This window comes from Musca autumnalis, unplaced genomic scaffold, assembly GCF_047663935.1.
Source record: "Musca autumnalis isolate F117 unplaced genomic scaffold, ASM4766393v1 scaffold_4, whole genome shotgun sequence".
In the NCBI taxonomy this organism is placed as follows: Eukaryota; Metazoa; Arthropoda; class Insecta; order Diptera; family Muscidae; genus Musca; species Musca autumnalis.
This window is the reverse complement of record NW_027411977.1, coordinates 665,770-688,892: the sequence shown is the minus strand read 5'-3', so window position 1 is coordinate 688,892 and position 23,123 is coordinate 665,770. Positions and strand designations below refer to the sequence as shown.

The following is a 23,123-nucleotide window of genomic DNA, read 5'->3' as shown; positions in this document are numbered from 1 at the left end:
TTATCAAGGCATCTATGAAGTGTAAATTTTTAAGAAAAAATGTTTTTTTTTTGAAAAATAATTTAGAAAATCAATTTATTGCAATTCAGATTTAAGGAGAACATTTACTAGACCGTAAATATTAGTTAAACATAAAAAATTAGTTCATTTTTATAAAAAAAAAAAAAACTTATAAACACAACTTCCAATCCGGATAATCTCAACCCGTTAAATAGAAAGGTCAATGAATGAAAGCAACAGTTCAAATACTTTGTAATTTAGTTTATTACTGTTACAGGGACCCAATATCCTGTTAAAAAATAGTTAAGGCCGGCCATCTTTTTTTTTGAAATAAAAACATAATTTAGCCATCCCTATGGAATTAGAAAAATCTCTTTCTTTTTGGCAGCAAGGGATATTCCAGGCAATGGTACGGTTCATCTTCATCGTCCTCTGTATCAACACCATGTCCATTGTCACAATTATCAATATCGTCTTCAGTATCGGATTTCATAGACTTTGTATCATTACTCGATACAATGCCAGAATCCGGACTATCACATAAAAGATCTGAATTAATTGTACAGCCAGCAGTGATGGGGGTATTTGGCGTTTGCATATTCTGATTCTTATCATTATTTTGTTGCAAACGATAGATAGCTAATATGGCTTCAACGAATGGAGATATGACATCGCCTGTACATTCGGTTAAATTCACTAGGTAAGGTGTCCATATAGGGAAAATGCCGAACATTTGTCGCACGGCAGCTATGCAGGCCGATGCAATGATCGAAGGACGAGCATTAACGAATTTATAATCTGTATATTGAAAGACACACAAATAAGTTACATATGTAAATAGCAACAAAATAAGTTTTGCAACATGTTTATCAGGCAATCATAAATATGTCCCTTGGAATTTCCGAGCGGAAAAATTTTTAAAAATTGGTATTTTGAAACATTGAAAACTACTAGAATCACTTAATATTGGACATACATATGGAAATTAAAAATTGTGAAATTGGGGAAAGAGAACAAATTCCGCACGGAATTTTTATTCATGATTGCCCTGTACATGAGTTTCCGGTACTTACAGTTTAATGTAACATCTACTAAGAGGAAAAATTGTTTGCTCAACGTGCTAAGCATCTCATTGTACGTCCTGTATGGACAAGAGGTGCATGTCACGGTATGTGGCAATACAAGTTCGGAGGCTTGTAATTCGTAGGCATTTCGATTTGTGGCTACTTCGTTATTCCAATGATTAACGAATGTATGGAAATCCTGTAAGGTAATAAAATTGCTGGCAAAAAACTCGGCAAATGTGGCCGCGGTTGGTCGTATTACATTAAAATTGAATGTGCTCAGCACTTTACGTTCAACGTTTCTAAATTCTTGCAAGTTGTAGCTTTTGACAACCAGTTTATTGAGATCAGCAAATTTTGGCATATCCATATCGGCCTCTTCTATTTTAGCTGCGAGCATAAGGCATGTAATGGCCGTGAGATTTAGCTTATCAGGTCGTATGGTATATTTATCCATAAAACAATCCAGCAAATAGATAGCTACAAGAAAAATAACAAATACTATTGTTAGAACATAACCATAAATGCCAAAAGTCGTAACTAACAAAATAATAATTTTACAGGAGAAGCAAAAAACGTTATATAATGAAAAACTGTTTTATGGAATATTATTCTTATTATTCCATTTTCCAAAAGCCCTTTCTTGAATAGGATCGTTATTTTTTAACGTAGGAAGCTTGAAATTTTGCAAGAGCATGCACACTCCACGCCAGTAAATTAGAACACCTAATGGGTCGATTCCGTAATGCGAGGCGAGTCATGTCGCGTCGTCTATCGTCTCTGTGACAAAATTTAAAAAATGCACTACGTAAAGCGGTAGAAAATAATCGTCGATAAGAAGTTATCGGTGAACTATTTTTTGATGATAGTGAAGAAGATATAGTTAACGTAGCATCTATCAGACGATACTTAAGAGATAATTCTAATCCTTTAGAATTACCGTAAGTATTGTGAGTTTGTTTGGTTTCCAACATTCATCAAAATAATTGTTATTTTTCAGGTTTAAAGCCTATTTTCGGCTTCAAAAAGACGCTGTTATTTATATATTGGAGGCATTAAAAATCACTTCAAAAAACCCATAGATCAACAACAATACAGCCACTACTTAAAGTGTGTGCTGCTTTAAGGTTTTTTGCAGAAGGAAGCTTTCAAAAATCTCATGGCAATGACTTTAACCTCGGGATGCCTCAACCCACATTGTCAACGGTATTAAGCGAAGTTCTGGAGTTAATAGAGGAAAAACTGTGTACAATTTGGATTGTTTCCAAATTAACAGAAGAGGAAAGGCGTCAAAAGAAAAAACAATTCCCGTGCGTTGTCGGATGCATTGACGGAACACACGTACATACATATAATGGGACCAAGATGTTCGCCATTTACATATATCTGAATAACAATTTCACTGTTATTATTTTTTCTTTTGTTTGGATTTAAAATGAGTCCATACTCTGTTCCATTCATCTGCTGTACACAACTATTTAATTGCTCCACAACATCCTTCCACACCTCATCAAAAGTGGCTTTAGTTTCGCCAAAAAGTCTGACTCCACGAGCTACGTTTCGGTGGGCTTCCATTTTTTCAAGCAGCATTTCAAATTGCTGTTTTGTAGTAATTTTTACCAATATAAGAACTGAAAAACCAAAAACGTATACAATATTAAATAAATTCACTTAAAATAAATGAAAATGTCATCTACGTTTCATTTTTTCGTTTTTATTCGTTTGAAAAAAGGAAAGGCGACAGCTAATTTGTTGTCGCCGGAAAATGAACTTTATGGCGACAGAATTTGACGTCGTCGGGCGACTTTTGCCATACGTAATGGAAAAATTGCAACTGGCAACGCGACACGACTCGCGTCGCAATAAGGACTCGACCCATTAAATTTGATATTCCTTTATCGTTTAATTGGTTGACATAGTTTCTCAAAAAATAGTCGTTTATACGGATGTCTATACTGAAATCGGTTCAGATTTGGATATAGATCCATATACAGCTAATTAGAGAATAAATTCATTTTAATATATTTTTCGATTTCATTTAAAAATGTGCCGATTTTTATGAAATAAATTTTGTGTATTATATTAGTATTAGTACTATTGAGGGAAAATACTCTAACTATATTTCTAACAAATCCCTAAAGTCCAATTTACATATGCACATTAAATGATTTCGTTTTACGAAATCCTAGAAACAAATGAAGTGTATTTACATCAGTTTTTTGCGTCATTTGCTTACGCACACAACCGCACATACACACGGATACAATAGCTTGTCTCAGTTCATTTACATATGGATATGCTAGAGGGAATGCGACAGACGGACCTATGCACTTAATTAGATTGACTAAGAATTTCCCATTAAACACGAATATACATACATACTATATATTTTACGGGGTCTTTATTTCTTATTTCGATGACTTACAAACGGATAAATTAACTTAATATACCTACAAACTAATGTGAACGAATGAAAAATAAATCGTGTGTTGTGTGAAATGATCAATGGCACATTCAGACACACATACATTTGATAGCATAACAACCCAGCAAACCAAATGTCGGATGTCCGACATATCAAAACAATTTCGGAAGCAAAATCGTTCAGATTTCGTATCGATTTCTATACGATTTTTGGTAGGGGATTTCGTTCAGATTTCGTTCCGATTTCGGAGAAAATGTCGGAAGTAAATTTCCCTTCGAATATGCTAATGTTTTTCTTCCGATTTCTTTACGAATTCGGATCGATATGTCGGAAACAAATTTCCCTTCGCACAACAACCACCTTTTGTATATATCTAACTGTCGAAAAACAAAACTGTTGGTTATAAAATTCGCATATACATTTTTTAAATATTTTAAATATAAATGCAACATATAATAATTCAAGCTAGTGCTGATAGACTCAACTTGCATTGTTCCACTATAACTACAAAATGATAACAACAGTGAAAATCATTAGATATCTTGGAAATTATAAAATTCCAATAAAAAACATAACAAAGAAAATTTATCAATAAAAAAGAGGCATTAGAGAAAAAATTTTCCTTCGATAATCATACGAAATTATTCCAAAATCGTTCAGAAATCTTTACGAAAGTTCGGAAGGTACCTCAGATTTTCATACGACATTATTCCGAAATAGTTCAGAAATCTGTACGAAAATTCGGAGAAAAAAATTCGAATTCCGAATTTCCCAAGGATTTCTTCCGATTTCGTTGCGAATTCTGATCGAAATCGATCCGATTTCGCTCCGACATTTCGTTTCGAAATTATGTCAACCACTTCATACAACTTTCGTTAAGATATCGTTACGATTTCGGATCAGATATCGGACGTAACGTCCGAATTTTGTTCCGATTTCGTTACGATATCGGTACGATTGGTTTGCTGGGAACACAATAAAACAACATCAACAACCACAGTGAATTTTATCAACCACCAAACGTTTTTGATTCATTCACATGTGTTTAGTACTATTTAGTTTTCTATCTGTTGTTGTGGAGTTGAGTACTTTTCGCTTTTCGTTTTGTTCGCACTCACGAATGTAAACAAAACGAAACTAAACAGCGAGCTCGGCCAACCCTCGTTGTTCCTATGAAAAATACGAAACGATTGGAAATTTTATTTAAAGTATTTTTTACGTACGCTGCTCGTCTCTATACTTTAGTATTTATTATAAACAAAAAAATATTGCATCTACAGTTTGATTTTTGGGTTTTAAAGAAGTATAGCCAATTTGGGTTTTCAAGAAGTATAGCCAATTTGAGTTTTCAAGAAGTATTGCCAATTTGGGGTTTCAAGTAGTATTGCCAATTTGGGTTTTCAAGAAGTATTGCCAATTTGGGGTTTCAAGAAGTATAGCCAATTTTAGTTTTAAAGAAGTATAGCCAATTTGGGTTTTCTAGAAGTATTGCCAATTTGGGTTTTCAAGAAGTTTTGTCACTTTACATATGAATATTCACATTTAAAGGTAGCCGATGACTTATAAAAGAAGGTCATGTCTCTTCCAGAAAAAAGATATAAGCTGTATATTAAAAATTTTCACAATTTTCACACAAAAGTTGTGGTCCATTTAACCCTCTAAATATTACCTGATCGCCATCTCAAATTGAAAGCTTCTACTTTGTCATATACTCTTACCTTATTTAAAATTTCGAGGCGATCGGACTATTATTGCGACCAACAGAGCAGCTACAAAATCGGATAAAAATTATGTGTTTGGTCCATTTCACCCGCTAAATATTTCATTATTTCGATCATCACCAATTAAAATAGCGATCTATTCTGATGTGAAACCGACCTCCATACAAAATTTCGTGACGATCGGTCCATAATTGCGGCCTGGAGTTTGATTACAATTTATAATGGACGGACGGACACACATCTCAAAATCGCGTTATCTCGCCCAGATATGAAGATTGATATACCACATTGGGGGTCTCCGACGAATATTTCGCGGCGTTACATAATTTTTACCAAAACAAACTTACCCTTTCCACATAGTGGTGTAGGGTATAATTATCTGTAAAAATTAATAGTAAACATATGCATATGTACTTATTTAATTTTTAATGAACTTTAATTTCTATAAGCTTTATAGCATGTATTACCTTTGAATGATCAAACGAGGAAATTAATGTGAAGAAGAAGAAATTGGAAACAAAACATTATTTGCGTCTCTAAACTGCAAGGAAATTTTAAAAGAATTTGAGAAGAAAATTTGCCATTCCAGTATGAACTTCTAAACACGGACTTATATTGAAGCTAAAATTAATTAATTCCCTTTAGCGACAATACGAGGATATATGAAAAAATTACCAATTACCATTTTTTGAGTTACCGACAAAAATTGTTAACTTTAAAAGGCAAACTTATGAATGAAAAGTTCAAATAAAATTTGAAAATACTTTTGCTATCGGTAGAGCTTTACGACTACTTATTATTGGTCGCTAACTTATCGAATAAAATCGTTAATTACCGAAATTTTAAGCATTTTAATTTTACCGATTTTTGTCGGTAACTTCAAAAATGTGTTAGATAATCGCACTGCAGATATGACAATTTTTACATCTTGTCTTTGAAGTCCATTTGTTATACCTTACATTAAGAAAAGTAAGGAATATATTTCGCATTACCAGGGATTTGTTTTTACATCTTCCATTTAAAATAAATATTACATTTTGTAGAAATATGGCAATATCAAACAAAAAAGTCTGTATACATCAAATTTACTCAAATCTGATTGGTTGATTTGAATTTACTCTCAAATTTTTCTTGTTTTTGGTGAAACACTCTCGGGCGCACATTAAATTTTAAAAGGAACACAATGTTCCTTTTAATTTATCTGACACTTCCCAGCAAAAAAATTTAGAAGTTGTGCATGTGGAGTTATGATTTCACAACATCCTTCGATGCAGTCCACTCGGAGTTATGAAAAATGCACTCCGTTGGATACAATTTTTAGCAGTTGCTTTAGAGATCCCTACAAAAAAAAAAAACAGTTGGTTGATCCCTACCAGCCGCTGGCGAAATCATTTATTCTAAAAATAAGAGGGGAATGTATACATTTCCAAGAATAAAAACTTAAGTTGCGAACATTTTTTGCGGTAATTCATGAGACGGAAATATTTAATGGAGTGGAGTCCATGTCGAAAGCTGAACTAGTGATGGGAAGTCAACATAAAAAACCTTTATGATGATGAAGCAAAATTAGATGCGTTTGCATTAATTGGAGAACGGAGAAAGAAAACTCAAATGTGATTGAATTTAATGGAAACTTTTTTAATTTGTGTTTGTATAATAAAGTTCTTTGTATTATTGTTTTACACAAATAATAAATGCATTTTATTTATTCTGGGATATTTCGCAATGGCTTGCATTTTTATTGCATCTTTAGACTGACTAAAAAATTCATAAATGACCCAGCAAAAAGTTTGCATCCGCGGATGCAGTTGAATCACTACAAGTGTACGGGACATTTGCCGTTGCAGTACATCTTTTCCTACCCAGCAAAAAGTTTGCATCCGCGGATGCAGTTGAATCACTACAAATGTGCAGTACAAGTGCCGTTGGAGTACATATTTTTCTATGAATTCACTTATGAATTTTACAAGGGAGCGCGCAGCTAGGATGCACTCCATTTTGCTTCCACAGCACACAGCTAGGATGCACTACATTTTCGATCCAAATCACAGCTTTTGATGTAGTGTTTTGGATTGAATTTAAAGGCACTCTTCGGATTGCATTTTTAGTCATCTAAAGATGCAATAAATATGCAAGCCATTGCGAAATAGTCCAGAATAAATAAAATGCATTTATTATTTGTGTAAAACAAGAACACAAACAACTTTATTATATAAACACAAATTAAAAAAAGTTTTTTTTTGAATTTAATCAATCACATTTGAGTTTTCTTTCTCCGTTCTCCAATTAATCTAAGTGCATATGATTTTGCTTCATCATCCTAAAGGTTTTTTATGTTGCCTTCACATCACTAGTTCAGCTTACGACATGGACTCCACTCCATTAAAAATGTCCGTCTCGTGAATTACCGCAAAAATGTTCGCAACTTAAGTTTTTCTTTATTTTATAACAAACTCTTAGAAATGTATACACTCTCAACCAACTGTTTTTTTTTTTTTTTTGTGGATCTCTAAAGCAACTGCTTATAAATTGTATCCAACGGAGTGCATTTTTCATAACTCCGTGTGGACTGCATCGAAGGATGTTGTGAAATCATAACTCCACATGCACAACTTGCAAACATGTAGAATTCTCTTCATCATTCTGGTTCTTACTTTACCTTTCATTAATGTGTTTGTTTTGCCATAATCATGTAATTATCGTTTAGTTTGCTACTTCTTTATTTCTTGCATTTGTTTGTTGTTGTAATTACGTCATTAGTGTGCTTGTCCACTTGTATTGATCTTCGCCCATGTATGTGAGTCTGGTTGTTCGCTTAGGCGACCTTCTGCTTTTTCACATGTATGTTGTCACTTTGGGTATACTAATGGGTACTTTACACGATATGTTTTTTACATATGAGTTGTCACTTTGCATATACATTTTGTATGGGAGAAGTGACAACTCATATGCAAAAAACATATCGTGTAAAGTACCCATAATATACAGAACAGCTGATGTCATACATGTGAAAAAGCAGATGGTCTGATGACGGCCTTTGTCTGTGTTTAGACACACAAATTTCTCGGGAAAGTAAATTGAGTTTTTGGGAGAGAGCGAGGAGGAAAGAGCTCCTCAATACTCTTTCCTACCCCCTATTGCCTAAAAACTGAATTTACTTTCCCGTGTGTCTAAACACGGACTTAGTGCGAATGTGCTTCTGTGTGTTCGTTGCACAAATTCGAGGTGTTGCCAGACGTGTTCTAGAGCAGCATCCGGCAAAAAGGGGCACACGTGCCCTTGATGAGAATCGCAACAGAACAAGCACCACTCAGTCTTCGTTCAGAAGTCACTGAAGAAGGTTCTGCTGTCGCTGGTTTCAACCCTGTAATGGCGAACATGTAAATTTCGGTCGTCGCGGAAATTATTATTTAAATATTGATAAAAAGGCAGTAAATAGTAGATGATTTATGCATAATGTTATAAAATCAAATTAATTGAATATTACACTGTTGGAGTTTGCGTGGCTTTTATATGAAATACATCTTAATAACATCCAAAACCTTACATCATACAAGTGGTTGTTTTTTCAAGAAGAAGAGGAAGAAAAAGAACGAAAAAAGGAGAATTTTTTTTTAATAAATTGATGTTTAATGTTTGCTGTCTTGTTTCGCACTGAACATCAATTGTCGTTGAATTGTAGACAAACTCTGGAGTTTGCCCGATAATCCAATTAATCATTGAGTATTCCGTTCCGTCTGCTACTCTTTCTTTGTTACTGCTATTTTCTTGTTTATCTGCTATTGTTTACATCTCCCCAACATATGATTATGGCTCCCAAGAAAAAGGTGTACAAGTGCCCTAAATGCAATATTTCTGTGACTGGGTATAGTATAGGCTGCTCAGTTTGTGATGACTTTTACCATATTAATTGTCTAAAAATATCAAGAGAGCAACATGCATTTTTGTATAAAAACAAAAATTTTTTGTTCAAATGTGAAAAATGCATAAAAATAAAAGAAGGCAATTCTAGTAATAGCAGTAATAGCACTACTATACCACACGACCAAAGCAGTACCTCCTTGCTTACTGTGCCGGATGCCAATAAAAATATAAACATGACAGGTGAACTCCGCAAATGCTTCTCTGATCTTAGCATATCATTGGAGAACCAACAAGAGAATTTCAAGAAGGAACTGCATGTGCAGATTAAAGCTTTTGAGGAAAAAATGTTAAGCCTAATTGATGTTCTTCGAGTGGAAATGAATTCTAAAGTAATGAAATTGGAGCAAGAGCTTAAAAACTGCTATGATATGGCCAAACGTTTAGATGCCTGTCGTTATAATGAAATACGGGAGTTGCATATCCAGCAGGACATTATGCAAAGAAGATTGAATAGAGCAAATGTTGTGGTAAATGGATTACCTGATGGAATTAAAGATCTCAGACAACCGGTTTTAAAGATTGCTTCTATGTGTGGTTTGGAGTTGTGTCCTCTGGATATACAGCACTGCTGTTACTTTTTAAATGGAAAATCTGTATTAATAAAATTCAACTCAGTATTCATTCGTGACACCTTAATGGCAAATTATCATAAAAGAGCCCCGCTGTATTTGCGCGATATTACTGGTGATGATTCTGGGAACAGAGTATTTCTGAATGACCACCTGAATGCGACTTCCTCAAAACTAATATATCTTTGCAAAAAACTAAAATCTACAGGAAAGATACAATATTATAAATTATTTAATGCAGATAAACCTAAGGTGGAAGTTCTTATGCTTGATGGTTCGTGTAAGGAATTGGATATTGATCAGTGTGCGCAAATTTTAGATGAGAGCAACACATCAACACCCGTCTTGTCGACTTGATATATGTATATGTGCACTACTTACTATCTTATAATTTTTAGCTGTTTTTTATTCATATTTTATTTAATATTTCCGCACATAAAAATTATTATGGATATTGCCAGAGATAATAATTTTCTAAAAACTGCATTAAGGAATCATAGGGATAACTTGAACATAGGTCATTTTAATTGCCAAAGTTTTAAGGTCAACAAAAATGCATTTAAGATTAATGAAATCAGGGATATTTTGGAAGGGAACTATTTAGATTGCGTAGGGGTGAGTGAGACTTGGCTGAAACCCTACATATCTTACAACGTTGTGAACATACCCGGATATGTTTGTCATAGAAACGACCGGCCAGAACGCAGAGGTGGTGGTGTTTCCATATATGTTTCAGAAAAGATTAAACACAAAATTGTCTTTAGAGGTTCATTATATGGTGTAATGGAATGTATTTTCGCAGAGTTGACTATTGGTAGTAATAAGATTCTGGTTGGTACAGTGTATCTTCCCCATGGACGTATTGGAGTTATTGAGGAGCAGCTGTCTGATTTGATAGTGAGGTATGACAACGTTGTATTGATGGGGGATTTTAATACAAATTTGTTTGACCTACAAAAATCAGTTCAATTGAGAAATATATGCAGAAGTTTGAATTTATCTATAGCCCATAACTCAATCCCCACTCACTATGATATTGTACATAACTCCACATCTCTTATTGACTATTTTTTGCTATCTTCTAGTGACAGTCTTCAGCATTCCAGTCAATTTCAATGCCCAGGAATTTCACACCACTCTTTCATTTTTGTGTCATTGCATATTTCGAAGACTAATAACCCATTATTTTTTGAATACATAGACTACAACGCATTAGGTCCAAGTGACGTTGAAGAAGCCTTAATGACATGTGATTTTTCGAATATGTATTTAACAAACAATGTTGATTTACAGTTGGACATTCTATATTCCAATTTTTCCAGTGTTAACTCTTCTTTTCCAACACGCAGACGTAAAATAACGTATGAACGGAAGGATTCCTGGTTTAATGATCCAGAGATTAAGCGTTGCTTATCACTCAGAGACCTTGCTTGGAATAACTACAACTTATATCCTAGCTCTGAAAATTGGAAATACTTCTGTAGATACAGAAATAAGGCAAAACGGATTATAAGAGGTATTAAAGCCCAAGTTCATGGTAGGCTTTTTGAAGGTAAAACAACGAAGGAATTATGGGGTATACTGAAAGAATATGGTGTTGGTAGGGAAAAAGATATTATTGACGTTGATGTTAATGAGTTGAATGAGTCTTTTCATTCATTCCAAAATAGAAACGTTGCAAGTCCCTCTATTATTTCGGATATCGTTGGAACTTTTTCGTTTCATTCTGTGGATATCATAGATATACGGAATGCATTTTCTCTTATTAAGTCAAAAGCTGTTGGTTCAGATGGTCTGACTTTAAAATTCATTAAGTTAATCTGGCCTTATGTGGAACTTCATATCCTACATCTAGTTAACACAATTTTGATGACCTCTGTGTATCCCACTTTATGGAAGGTTGGAAAAATCATGCCCATTCGCAAAAACGATTCTTCGGATTCATATAGACCTATTTCTATGATGCCTATCCTGTCAAAAATGGTTGAGTATCTTATGAAGTCTCAGATTATTGAACACCTCACTTTTTCATCTGCAATTCATGATTGTCAGTTAGGATTCAGGCGAAACCGAAGTACAACTTCACTCCTGATTGGTCTAACTGACAATATAAGAAGTATTCTTAGCCAACATGGATGTTGTATACTCCTTTCCCTTGATATGGAAAAGGCGTTTGACAGGATTGAACACACAATTCTTGTGAATAAACTACATAACTATTTTCAATTTACGAATTCAGCTTGTAACCTGATGGCTTCATACCTTAAAAATAGGTATCAATATGTTTCCTGTAATGGACGTTCTTCAGACCTTTTACCAGTTTCGAGTGGAGTGCCCCAAGGGTCAGTACTCGGTCCGCTTTTATTTATAATGTTTACAAATGATCTTTTTTCGTCAATATCCACATCTAACTGCATTCCTTTTGTCTTCGCTGACGATGTGCAGCTTCTCTTTAAATCCGATTTGGGAAATTATGATGTTTTACAAAGTGTTATTAATTCATCAATGTCCTTGTTATCTAACTGGTTACAGTCTAATCAACTAACAATTAATATATCTAAAACAAAAGCTATGTATTTTGGAGTCCGTAATGATGTTGGCATTTCTGTCAAATTTGATCGCATTGATATTGAATTTGTAAACAGTATTAGATGTCTAGGTATAACTTTGGACAGACATCTGACTTTTGAGGACCATATAAACTCGCTTATTACTAAAATAAATTTCATTCTCAAGAAATTATATAATCTGGAATTAAATATCTCAGTGAAAATAAGAGAAAATATAGTTCATGCCCTTATAATGCCAGTATTATTGTACTGCGTGGAAATATACACTGGAACCATTGCTGCTTTAACGAAAAGGATAAGACTGGCTTTTAATAGGGTAATAAGGTACATATATTTCTTGCATGTGCGAGAACATGTCGCTACTTATGTAACAAGATTTCTAGGATGTACTTTTCGTCACTTTATAGATCTACGTTGTATGATACAATTCTACAAGATAATTCGATTGCAATGTCCTCTTTTTTTGTTAAACTTTTTTAAGTTTTCGAAGCACATACGAAATCCGCAACTTATTTTTCCAACGTTATCTCCAATTTTGGAGCGTTCATTCCATGTAAGAGTAACTAGGGTTTATAACTCTCTCCCGCTTGGCTTAAGAATCTTTAATTCATCTCAATACTCATATCGAAAAAATCTCCTCCGACACCTGAACTCACTTGAGTAAACTTCATCAGGCAAATTTTGTGTTTCTTCTTTGTGAAATATGTATTTTCAACTTTGTATTTATATGTTGATTTTAAATTATATTTTTATGTTGTTTATGAATCATTAAATTTAACACAACAACATTTAACACAATCTCTGATTTTATTAACGTTTGATGTTAACATAAATTAAGTTATCCTTATGAACTGATATTTTTTTCATTCATTCTATTTGAGAGTAGCTGAATTTTTTTGCATAAATTATCTTTGTAAATGAATTAATTAAATTATATTTCTAATTATAAATTTTAAAACCAGAGTAGATGTCATTCAAATCAATTTATTTTTAATTTTAATTTTTTTTTTAATTATTGTTAGCATTTAAGAAATGTACATTGTATTTATTGTAGTATACTAGCCATATATGGCCATTTGGCTTGGCTTTGAAATGAATAAATAATAATAATAATAATAATGCATTGACGCACACGCTGTTTGTGGAGAGAGCGAGAGAGAGACATATGCGTGAGACCGCAAACAGTGCGTTTGTATTAGTGCCGATACCTGTTCTAGAGGATTCTTGAACGAGGTGATTTTGATGTAAATACAGGTGTAATCAGCAGCGACGAGTTAGTTGTGTTTTAAGCGTTGAACTGAACAGCTAACTAGAGACTAGAGACAAGCTGTGTGCTTAGTAATTAAAGTCGGTTCCAAATAAGTGTAATAAAGTAAATAAAGCATTGTAGAAACGTAATCTAAAACGAACCCTGTTTTATTTGGTACAAATTGTATCGGGGAATAAAACAACGTCTACACGGAGATTAGTTAAACCTAATTCCGTAACAATATAAAAACAAATTAAAAAAAGTTTCCATTAAATTCAATCACATTTAAGTTTAATTCCTCCGTTATCGATTTAATCCAAGTGCATCTGATTTTCTTTCATCATCCTAAAGTTTTTTTATGTTGCCTCCTATCGCTAGTTCAGCTTTCCACATGGACTCCAACTCCACTCCATTAAAAATGTCCGTCTCGTGAATTACCGCAAAAATGTTCGCAACTTAAGTTGTTATTTCTTTATTTTATAACAAATTCTTCGAAATGTATACACACTTGTTTATCTTTTGAAGAAATGTGTAGGGATCACCAACTGTTTTTTTTTCTGTAGGGATCTCTACAGCAACTGCTTATAAAATGTATCGAACGGAGCGCATTTTTCATAACTCTGTTGGACTACATCCACAGATGTTGTGAAATCATAACTCCAATTGTATAACTTCCAAAATTTTTTGCTGGGGAATTCACAATTGTAGTGATTCAACTGCATCCGCGGATGCAAACTTTTTGCTGGGTTATTATTAAAGGAAACTTGTAAGAACAAAAAACTGGTTATCTGCCCGATTCCGGCCAAAATTTAACTGCAGGAAGGATATAATAATGGGCCATAGTGCTTTTCCTATCGATTCCAATGATGTATAACTTTTGTTGCGGAAATATATACTTCCCGAAATATATACCCTAAATTTCAAAAATAACATAACATAAACATACAGCCCTATTCTGAACGCATGGGAGTTGGGAATTTTTTCCCATTCCCACATTTTCGTATTCTGGATAAAATTTTGTGGGAGTTTTTTTCCCATTTCCCATCTCCCCTCATTCTGAATGAAGTTCGAATTGGGAATTTGTTCCCATGGGAAAAAAAAGTATACATTCTCTATCTTGAATTGTGGGAGAATTTTGTGGGAAAAATCTCCCCAGCAAACAGTGTGGGAGTTTGAAAAAAAATTTCAAGAAATTTCATATTTTTATGAAATTTCATATTTTAAGACATCTACACGACAAAATTATTGCAAATATTTATAATCGCCATGTGTTTGCTTAATAAAAGCATACAAAATGTACTGTAAAATATGTCATTAGTAGACTTCGGATTTTGCATATTCTTATATGATACAAAAACCTGCAAGAATCTAACATGTTTTTACACCGACAAAAAATTTTCCTTTATGTTATCGAACAAAACAAAAACAAGTAGTAAAAATTAGTAGATTTTTGCAGTTCTGGAACAGACCATATGTATTGAAATACGAGAAAAAGAGTCATGGTTGATTCTATTAACGCAGCACAGCAAGTAAAAACAAATCAATTTCAAAAGAATTTTTGCCAATAATTATTAAAATATATTGGAAAATAACCATAATATATACAATCTTTACAACTTTTATTCGTTTTCGTAATATAACCTTCGGGTTTTTTTTTTAAATCAGACGACTAACGTTCTATTGAAAACGTGTTAGTCTCCTCGACAACGATCACACAGACGTACATACATATATGCCAAATTATTGCAATGCTATCCCATTTTCCGAAATGCCTTTTCTTGAATAGGATCGTTATTTTTGAACGTAGAAGCTTGAAATTTTGCAAGGGCATGTGTTTTAGTTTTAGATTCAATCAAAAACGTATTTTATTTTATTTTTTTATTTATTTATTTTTTTTTTTTTTTTTTGAGATACGTCTTCGGAAATTTATGGTGACGATATGTAATAACACGCAAAAATATGTAATAATCGAGAAAAATATCCGAATTTATCTTTTTGAATTTTTTTAAAAATATGCAAAATACCAATTCTAGCGATCATTAGGAATAAGTAAAACTAGCGATATACTCGAATCAACATACAATTTTTAAATTCGTTACAAACTTAAAAAGTTCCTATTACTTTATACACAAAAATTATGTTTGCCTACTAATTAAAAAAATGCTTACACCAATTCGCACATTTTGAAGAAAATGTGCTTATTAGAACAACACCACACATCGTTGACTCCATTCACTTAAAAAATCCATAAATCAATGCACGGTTGTTGAATTAAGTGAGTTGTTGGCTTTTGCTAATCTAATTCAAGAACCGCGAATTCAATGCAAATAGGCATTTTGTATTACAAAACAAAATTACAGCTCCCAAAAGTATGCTATAATAATTTGGTGTAACTAATTTCGAAATGTCAGCTCCCATGGTTTGCTCTTCCCACGTCGTTTAGAATATGGAAAACGTGGGAATGGGAAATTTCGCTCCCATGGGAAACAGTTCCCATGGGAATGTTCAGAATAGAGCTGATAATAAACATACGAGGAGTGGACTGTCATCTAATTTATGACGTTGGAAATTTACTAAGCGAATGCCGAAACAGAGACTCATTTGCCGAGATAATAAGAAATTTATAAACATCACAATGACATTTATAATGTAATAGATATAACGCAGAATGTCGTGGGTTCGATTCCCCGGTCAGGCAACATCAAATTTTCAACGGTGGCTATATATAAATATAAAAAAAATAAATGTAAATTTTATAAATTTTTTGGAGTAGTTCTCAACCTGTCATATACATATCCCCAGAGAGTATTATCTAAAAAAATGTTATTGGAATAGTTCTCAATCTGTCACATACACATTGTCATATTTATGCATGGGAGTAGTTTATTACTTTTTTAAACAGACTGTATATATATTGTATATTTTAGTTTTAAACTTTAAGATATATGAATTGTAATTACCATATAGTAGTTTAAAATGCAATTGAACTTTAATCGGCTTATATGACATAAAATGAAATAAATACCCCTCCGTAATGTTGGCGACATTTCCTGAGTATTTCAGCCATGTAAAACTTCTCTACAAGTAGTGTCTTAAGACACGTCGTTCGGACTCGGCGATAAACAGTAGGTCCCATATGATTGAACTAATATGAATCGGGGTGCACTCATTTATATGAGAGAAGTTTCCCTTGTCCTCCCGTATGGGATTTTTGTGGAACAATTATATATAAATAATATGTATAACAATTTTTGTGATTTCCTCGACTTTTTTATTTATTTTAAAATAAAAAGTCTTTTATTTAAGAAAAGTATATACCTATATATGTATGTTTATATACAGTGGTGGCCAATACATTTGCAAAAAAATTGCACGGTTTAGAAAATTTAATTTAACATATTTTTTTGAAAGTAAAATTAAGTATTTTTTACAATTATTCATTGCTTCAAAAATAAGAAAATAAAAAGTTTTGGCACGGTATACAACAAAAATTTTGAAACAATATGAAAATACATAACACGCTTAAAACTTAATGGTCAAAACATATGCAACTGAACCAAATCCCATGCAAAAATCTTCAATATATTGTAAAATATCATTTTTTGTATGATTCAAAACATTTGTTTTCGGTTTGGGAAGTTCAAAAGTGAATAAAATTTTAAAACTGATCAGTCATACGTACTTCTTCGGGGGAGTGGCAGGTTCTACGGTAGAAGCATGGGCATGGGTCCAGGGTTCAAAAGTAATGAAAATTTCTTCACATTTAAGTTTCCAATTTAATAAAATTCAATGTTTAGAGTGCAGTTGTATCATTTATTAGCAAAAGTCAGAAGAAGTCTGGGTGTCGAAAAACATGTGATCGTAGGAATTGTGTCCATATCAGAGTATATATAGACTTGCAGAAAAAGGAAACACCAGTACCAAACGGAAAATATTTCAAAACATTTTGTGCTCGCAGAGCCCATTAACATTACTTAATAACTACCATGTTTTATAGTCTTCTCAGTGAATTTTTGATTGAATTCTTGGTTTTCGAACAATAAATAACTTTTTTGTCATCTAATTCCATTATAAACACATTTTTTCACACATGTGCGTAATAACGGTACTTTTTACTCGCTTTATGTTTCGGAATTTTAAACCTATCAAATGTGACTTTTTGTAATTTAAACGTAGTCTTAAAATGAATTGTTTCGACCGATTTTTCCATAAGACTATTTTTTGGGGCTCTTAGAATCTATTTTCTTCCAATTCCAAGACCCTAATTTTTTATTTATTTATTCAATTTAACATGTATAACAAAGCCAACAGGCCAATAAATGAAAGACAACTAATACACATTTTTGCACAATATTTGTTGGCAATCAACACTCACGGCCTTTATTTATAATTATTAACAGTTATATATGAAAGTTTACCACATCTGACAAAGGATTTGTGTAAATTCTTAAGGTGGTTCTATCCTGTAGTGCGAGCAACAGTGTCACATGTCCACAAAAATATTATTTACAATTCCTCTCCTATCGTCAGATATAACATTATTTGTAGGCAAATATTGGTTGGTTCTATTCAGATGAACCGGAATGTATGCTTTTCGAGACCCTCAAGTTTTGAACTAGATGTATGAAGGTGTTCCAATACAATTCGTGGATGATCTGGAGATTCTACGATTCTAAGAGTTCTTATCGATAGCAAACTATATTTTGCGTCGCACGTTGATGGAGTTGTTTCTCGTACCAATATTGCGCAGAGAAGACTTTATAACTGTGATATATATCTTCCTCGACACATAATTCATAAATTAGTTCATGCGCTTGTACTGCCCAAAATTGAAAACGATAAAATGTCTGTAATGTAATGTTTTTTCCGAGAATCTCTTTGCTCATATTTCTCCTTTCACTGAAAATTTTTAGGCTGCCCTTTCAAGAAGCTTGTTGATCTTAGATGTCTTTTGGTGTTTTACAATGTGTAAAGATTGCAATGTCATTGTTATTATACGATACTTTCAAATTTTCACACAACTATGATCACAAGTCTAATAAATTATTATAAATTATTATATTATATTTATATTATTATAAATTATTATTAGTAATAATACCGCGGTTGGGCGTACATATGGACAGATCTTTTATTGCAAGTGTCTCGTTTGTATAATGTACTCCCCCGCGACCTAAAACGTTTCAATTTAACACCACGGTCGTTTCAATATAGGCTAATTACATCCTTTCTAACTGATACCATTGTTTTGAAGAACGCAAAAATACATTGATTTCGAGTGTGCTGTAATTATTTGGTTCATTTAGCCCTAAGTCATCTTTGAAAGCCAACAAAGACAGTATTGTAAAGCTCGTGAATACCTGATTCTAAAAATCATATGTTTTCGTAGGTGAGATTTAGAGACTTTCACCTATAACTCGGAAGTATGGACTTCTAAAAATACAAGAGGCCGGCGGTTGGCCGGTATTTTAAAACTTTCATCTATAGACAGAGCCAACACCGGCGACGCAATAAAAATTCCTTTAAAGAAGTTAAACTTTTCCTTGGTGGGCGGCCTTCTGCGGCGATTTTACAATTTTATCCTATAGACAGTGCCCAACGCCGCGCAGTGGTTCAGAATCGTTTTTTCCTGGTCAAAATTCTGTAACTTTTGAACGGATAGATATTTTCATAACTCTTTTTTTGTTAGACAGATAACACAATCAGCTTTCAGATGAATTATAAGCGGTCAAATTCGGTATAGTAGTTGCAGAGAAATTCAAGTTAAAAAATCAAAGTTAAACTTTTGAGTTTTTTTACTATTTTTAACAAAATATGAGTGTTTTGTAGTTTTTATATATTCCTATTGGTCTGTTCCAGAACTGCAAGAATCTACTATTTTTTACTATCTTCTCCGATAACATAAAGGAAAAAATGCTATCGTAGTAAAAAATAGTAGCTACCCAGTTGTTCAAGAAATAGCAATTGCCTACTTTAACATAGTTATGTAACTAGTTACTCATTGATCCTAGTTACTTTACACCCAAAAATGGCACACAAAATAGCCTATGGCCTGCTTTTGTCACTGGAAATTGGCTTCCTTGCCTACCATGCCAATTCACTAGTTACTGGTAATGCGGAGTGTAATATATTGACTATTTTATAGACTACCGATGGATAGTGTAATCAACAATGTTTCTCTCTTGTAATCTCTTATTTCTCTTTTTGAAAACAAAATAGAAAAAATGTCAATTTAATTTAATTTTTTTCTGAATTTATAAAAGACGTATTTTGATGCGTTGATGTGCAAACATTTTTTGTTTAATGAAGATACAACAAACGTGAAGAACAAAAGAATATTTTGTAAGTATCGATATTTTTGGGACAATAGATTTTTTTATTATCTCATTACATTTTGTACATTTTATTTCAGGTACTTCTGATTTATCTGAAGGACACTTGCGATGAACATTCCCAGTACCAAATATACAGTTCTAGTTCATGGATTCACACACAAGTTTCAATAACAAGAATCAAAAGATTAACATTAAATTGTCCTTTGTGATATATGTATGTATATACACATCATGTAATTAAATAAAGCGTGGTTAGCATATATACAGATTAACTGTTATAATTATATTTTTTAAACTGATACACGTTAAGCATTTACCCATTTAGCTGATCAAAACATACTAGTGATTTTGGCTATCATTTCTAACTATCGATTTAACTGGTTACTGGTAATGCAATGAAGGGACAATTGAGTTTCCCAAGACTATCCAATTACCTGGTTACTGGTAATGCAATGAAGGGACAATTGACTTTCCAATACTATCGAATTGCCTGGTTACTGGTAATGCAGTGAGGGGGCAATAGATGCCTTCCTGTGACATCCCCATGTTAAATTCACCAGTCTATAACATTGCGAGTAGATTGGGCGGTAACTAGGGGTGTTTACCAGTAGCCAGCAAAATTGCTAGTTATTCCCTAGTTACCCGAACAACTGGGTACTTGCAGGTTCTGGAACAGAGCATATACATACATATATCAAACATGGCCAAACACCAATAAATAAATTATAAAATTACCAAAAAAAAGATCGAAAAAAAAATTCAAAAAATTTTTAAAAAAATAATTTTTTTTTTTCAAAAATAAAAAAATACTCCTTGGGTTTTCATAAAACTTATACAACTCGTACAAAAACTCATATATGTAAATGTGTGTAAAATGCTGTAATTCATATGGGAAACGGTATGGAAACACACATTTTTACCCATGTAATTTCAATAAATTTAAAAAAGTGTTCAACGGACGGAATGGGATGGGTAAACAAGTTCTAGCCCACCAAATTTAAAATTTCATAAAATTTAGTACCTGAGGAAAAATAAAATAGCTCATGTTGTTTAAACGCTAGGCCATAATCCTACCTACCTTACAAAAAAACAATAGTTTCCGAGAAATAGCTACTTCTTTCTCCAGTCGGTAACTCAAGAAATGAGTTAGAGAATCGCACTACAGAGTTGTATTTGCAGACAAACTGTCTGGTGTAGACGCCTAGTAACCCAAGAGATAAAAAAAGTGAACACAATATCTGTCATAGTTTCCGAGAAATAGCTACTTCTTTCTCCAGAAATTTGCAAAAATTACGTATTACCCAAAAAATGGGGAAAATGTTCGTATTTTTTTTATTTTGACCTAATTTTTTGATTTCCTTAGTTTCAATATGTTTACTATCGAATCCCATATACACTCTACGTCAGTAGAATAGAACACTTAATTTTTGTTAATGTTAGATTTTAAATCCCAAAACGAATGAATCTTCGTTTTTAGTCTTGCAGGGATTTAAAGTCTATGATCATCAGTATAGAACAGAGACTTCATTTTCGCGAATTTTTGAGACATTAAAGCCGAATTTTCTTTCAGTCGATGAGGCAAGGCTTTCTTTCATTTTCACCACAGAAAACATATAAGTTATTCCGCTGACACCGAAATAACAGCGTAAAAAGGGTTTAAATTGACAGATAATTGAAACACCTCGGAATATCAATAGTAGAGCGGTTATGTTGTATTTCTTCACAATAAGATCGAATGTGACACTGACAACATCGGCGGATACAATCTATGCTTTTAAATCCATCCAAGAATGTCTCTATTGGACTCTCATTCGGACCCAGTTCGAAGATCTGTTTGAACTTTTCAACGAGAGTAATCATTCCTAGTCGACTGATTCCCTCTTATTTGTTATTATGTATCAGTTTTTTACATTCCGTAAGATTTTATACCAAATTTGTTGTGTAAAATTAAAATTACCTAGGTGAAGCGTTGTTCTGGAAAGCTTATTTTTCTCGACCGCATCCATTATAAGTTGTAGTAACATTGGCCTGTACTCGATCTGTTGTGAACGAAAGTATATGGTATGTCGTCTGAGCTCGGATTCTCTCAGAGTCTGGAAAATATCATCAGAATAATCGCATATCCAGTGCGATTTGTATAGTCGATCCTAGAAAGGTACCAACATAGTAAAACAAATATATATCGGTGGAAGAAACATACCTCCTCAGCGACATTGGACTGAAATGTTGTGGACTGAGACCGAATGTGTGGAATAACAGGAGAACTAAATTCAGTACGATTTGGTGGTGTAGATGTGGGGAAGCTGAAAAAGTTGTCATTAATATCAAAAAATTTCAATTTAATACACAGAGAAATACATATCACTGTTGACATCGAAGGGATCGTACGTCCAGTTGCCGTATCCAGTCTTATTCGTCTCCCCAAACATTTTATTTACATTATTCTAATTGATAAACATTTCTTCTAAAGCAAGTTTCTAAAACTAACGGTTCTTCGGCAAATCACTTGTAAAAGAGATTGAAGCGAGTTGATTTTCAGTCGGCGGCACGCCGCCGTCATTTATTTTTTAAAAGCCTCCGCACCATGGCACATTAATAACCCAGCAAAAAATTTTGGAAGTTGTGCAATTGGAGTTATGATTTCACAACATCTTTCGATGTAGTCCAACAGAGTTATGAAAAATGCACTCCGTTCGATAAATTTTATAAGTCAAAAGCTGAGCTAGTGATGGGAAGGCAACATAAAAAACTTTAGGATGATGAAAGAAAATCAGATGCGCTTGGAATAAATCGAGAACGGAAGAAGTAAGCTCAAATGTGATTGAATTTAATGGAAACTTTTTTAATTTGTGTTTATTGGCCTGTTCCCGTACTTTATGAAGTGGTAAAAGCCGTAAAATTTGTAAAAGTCGGGAACACAAAATGTGTAAAAGTGGTAAAAAATTGTAAAAACTTTTTAGTTCTGGAACAGAGCTTATATAATAAAGTTCTTTGTGTTCTTAATTTACACCAGTGTTCACCAGCGATCTGCTACTGAGAGCAAATTATCGTAACTTTCAATCCAAAACACACGGTAATGTATGCTCAGTTGCTCTCCGTACGGGCTCGCTGGTGAACACTGTTTTACACAAATAATAAATGCATTTTATTTATTTTGGGATATTTCGCAATAGGTCTGTACAATAACTTCGCAAGGAAAAGTACTTGCAAGTACTCAGCAAGTTCAGTAACGTCTCTCCACCAATTTTACTCTCTCGAAGCTAAAA

The 23,123-nt window shown here is 33.2% G+C and overlaps 1 protein-coding gene across 1 annotated transcript; it reads right to left on the bottom strand.

The window, feature by feature from the left end:
• Positions 1–26: 26 nt before the first annotated feature.
• On the bottom strand, positions 27–22,374 carry CycJ (Cyclin J). Its single transcript, XM_073982710.1, has 5 exons — positions 22,216–22,374; positions 22,058–22,160; positions 21,815–22,004; positions 1,074–1,544; positions 27–798 (listed from the first exon to the last, which is right to left on the bottom strand). Exons 1-5 carry the CDS (start codon positions 22,284–22,286, stop codon positions 362–364), a joined length of 1,272 nt encoding a protein of 423 aa, XP_073838811.1. The 5' UTR covers positions 22,287–22,374; the 3' UTR covers positions 27–361.
• Positions 22,375–23,123: the final 749 nt, after the last annotated feature.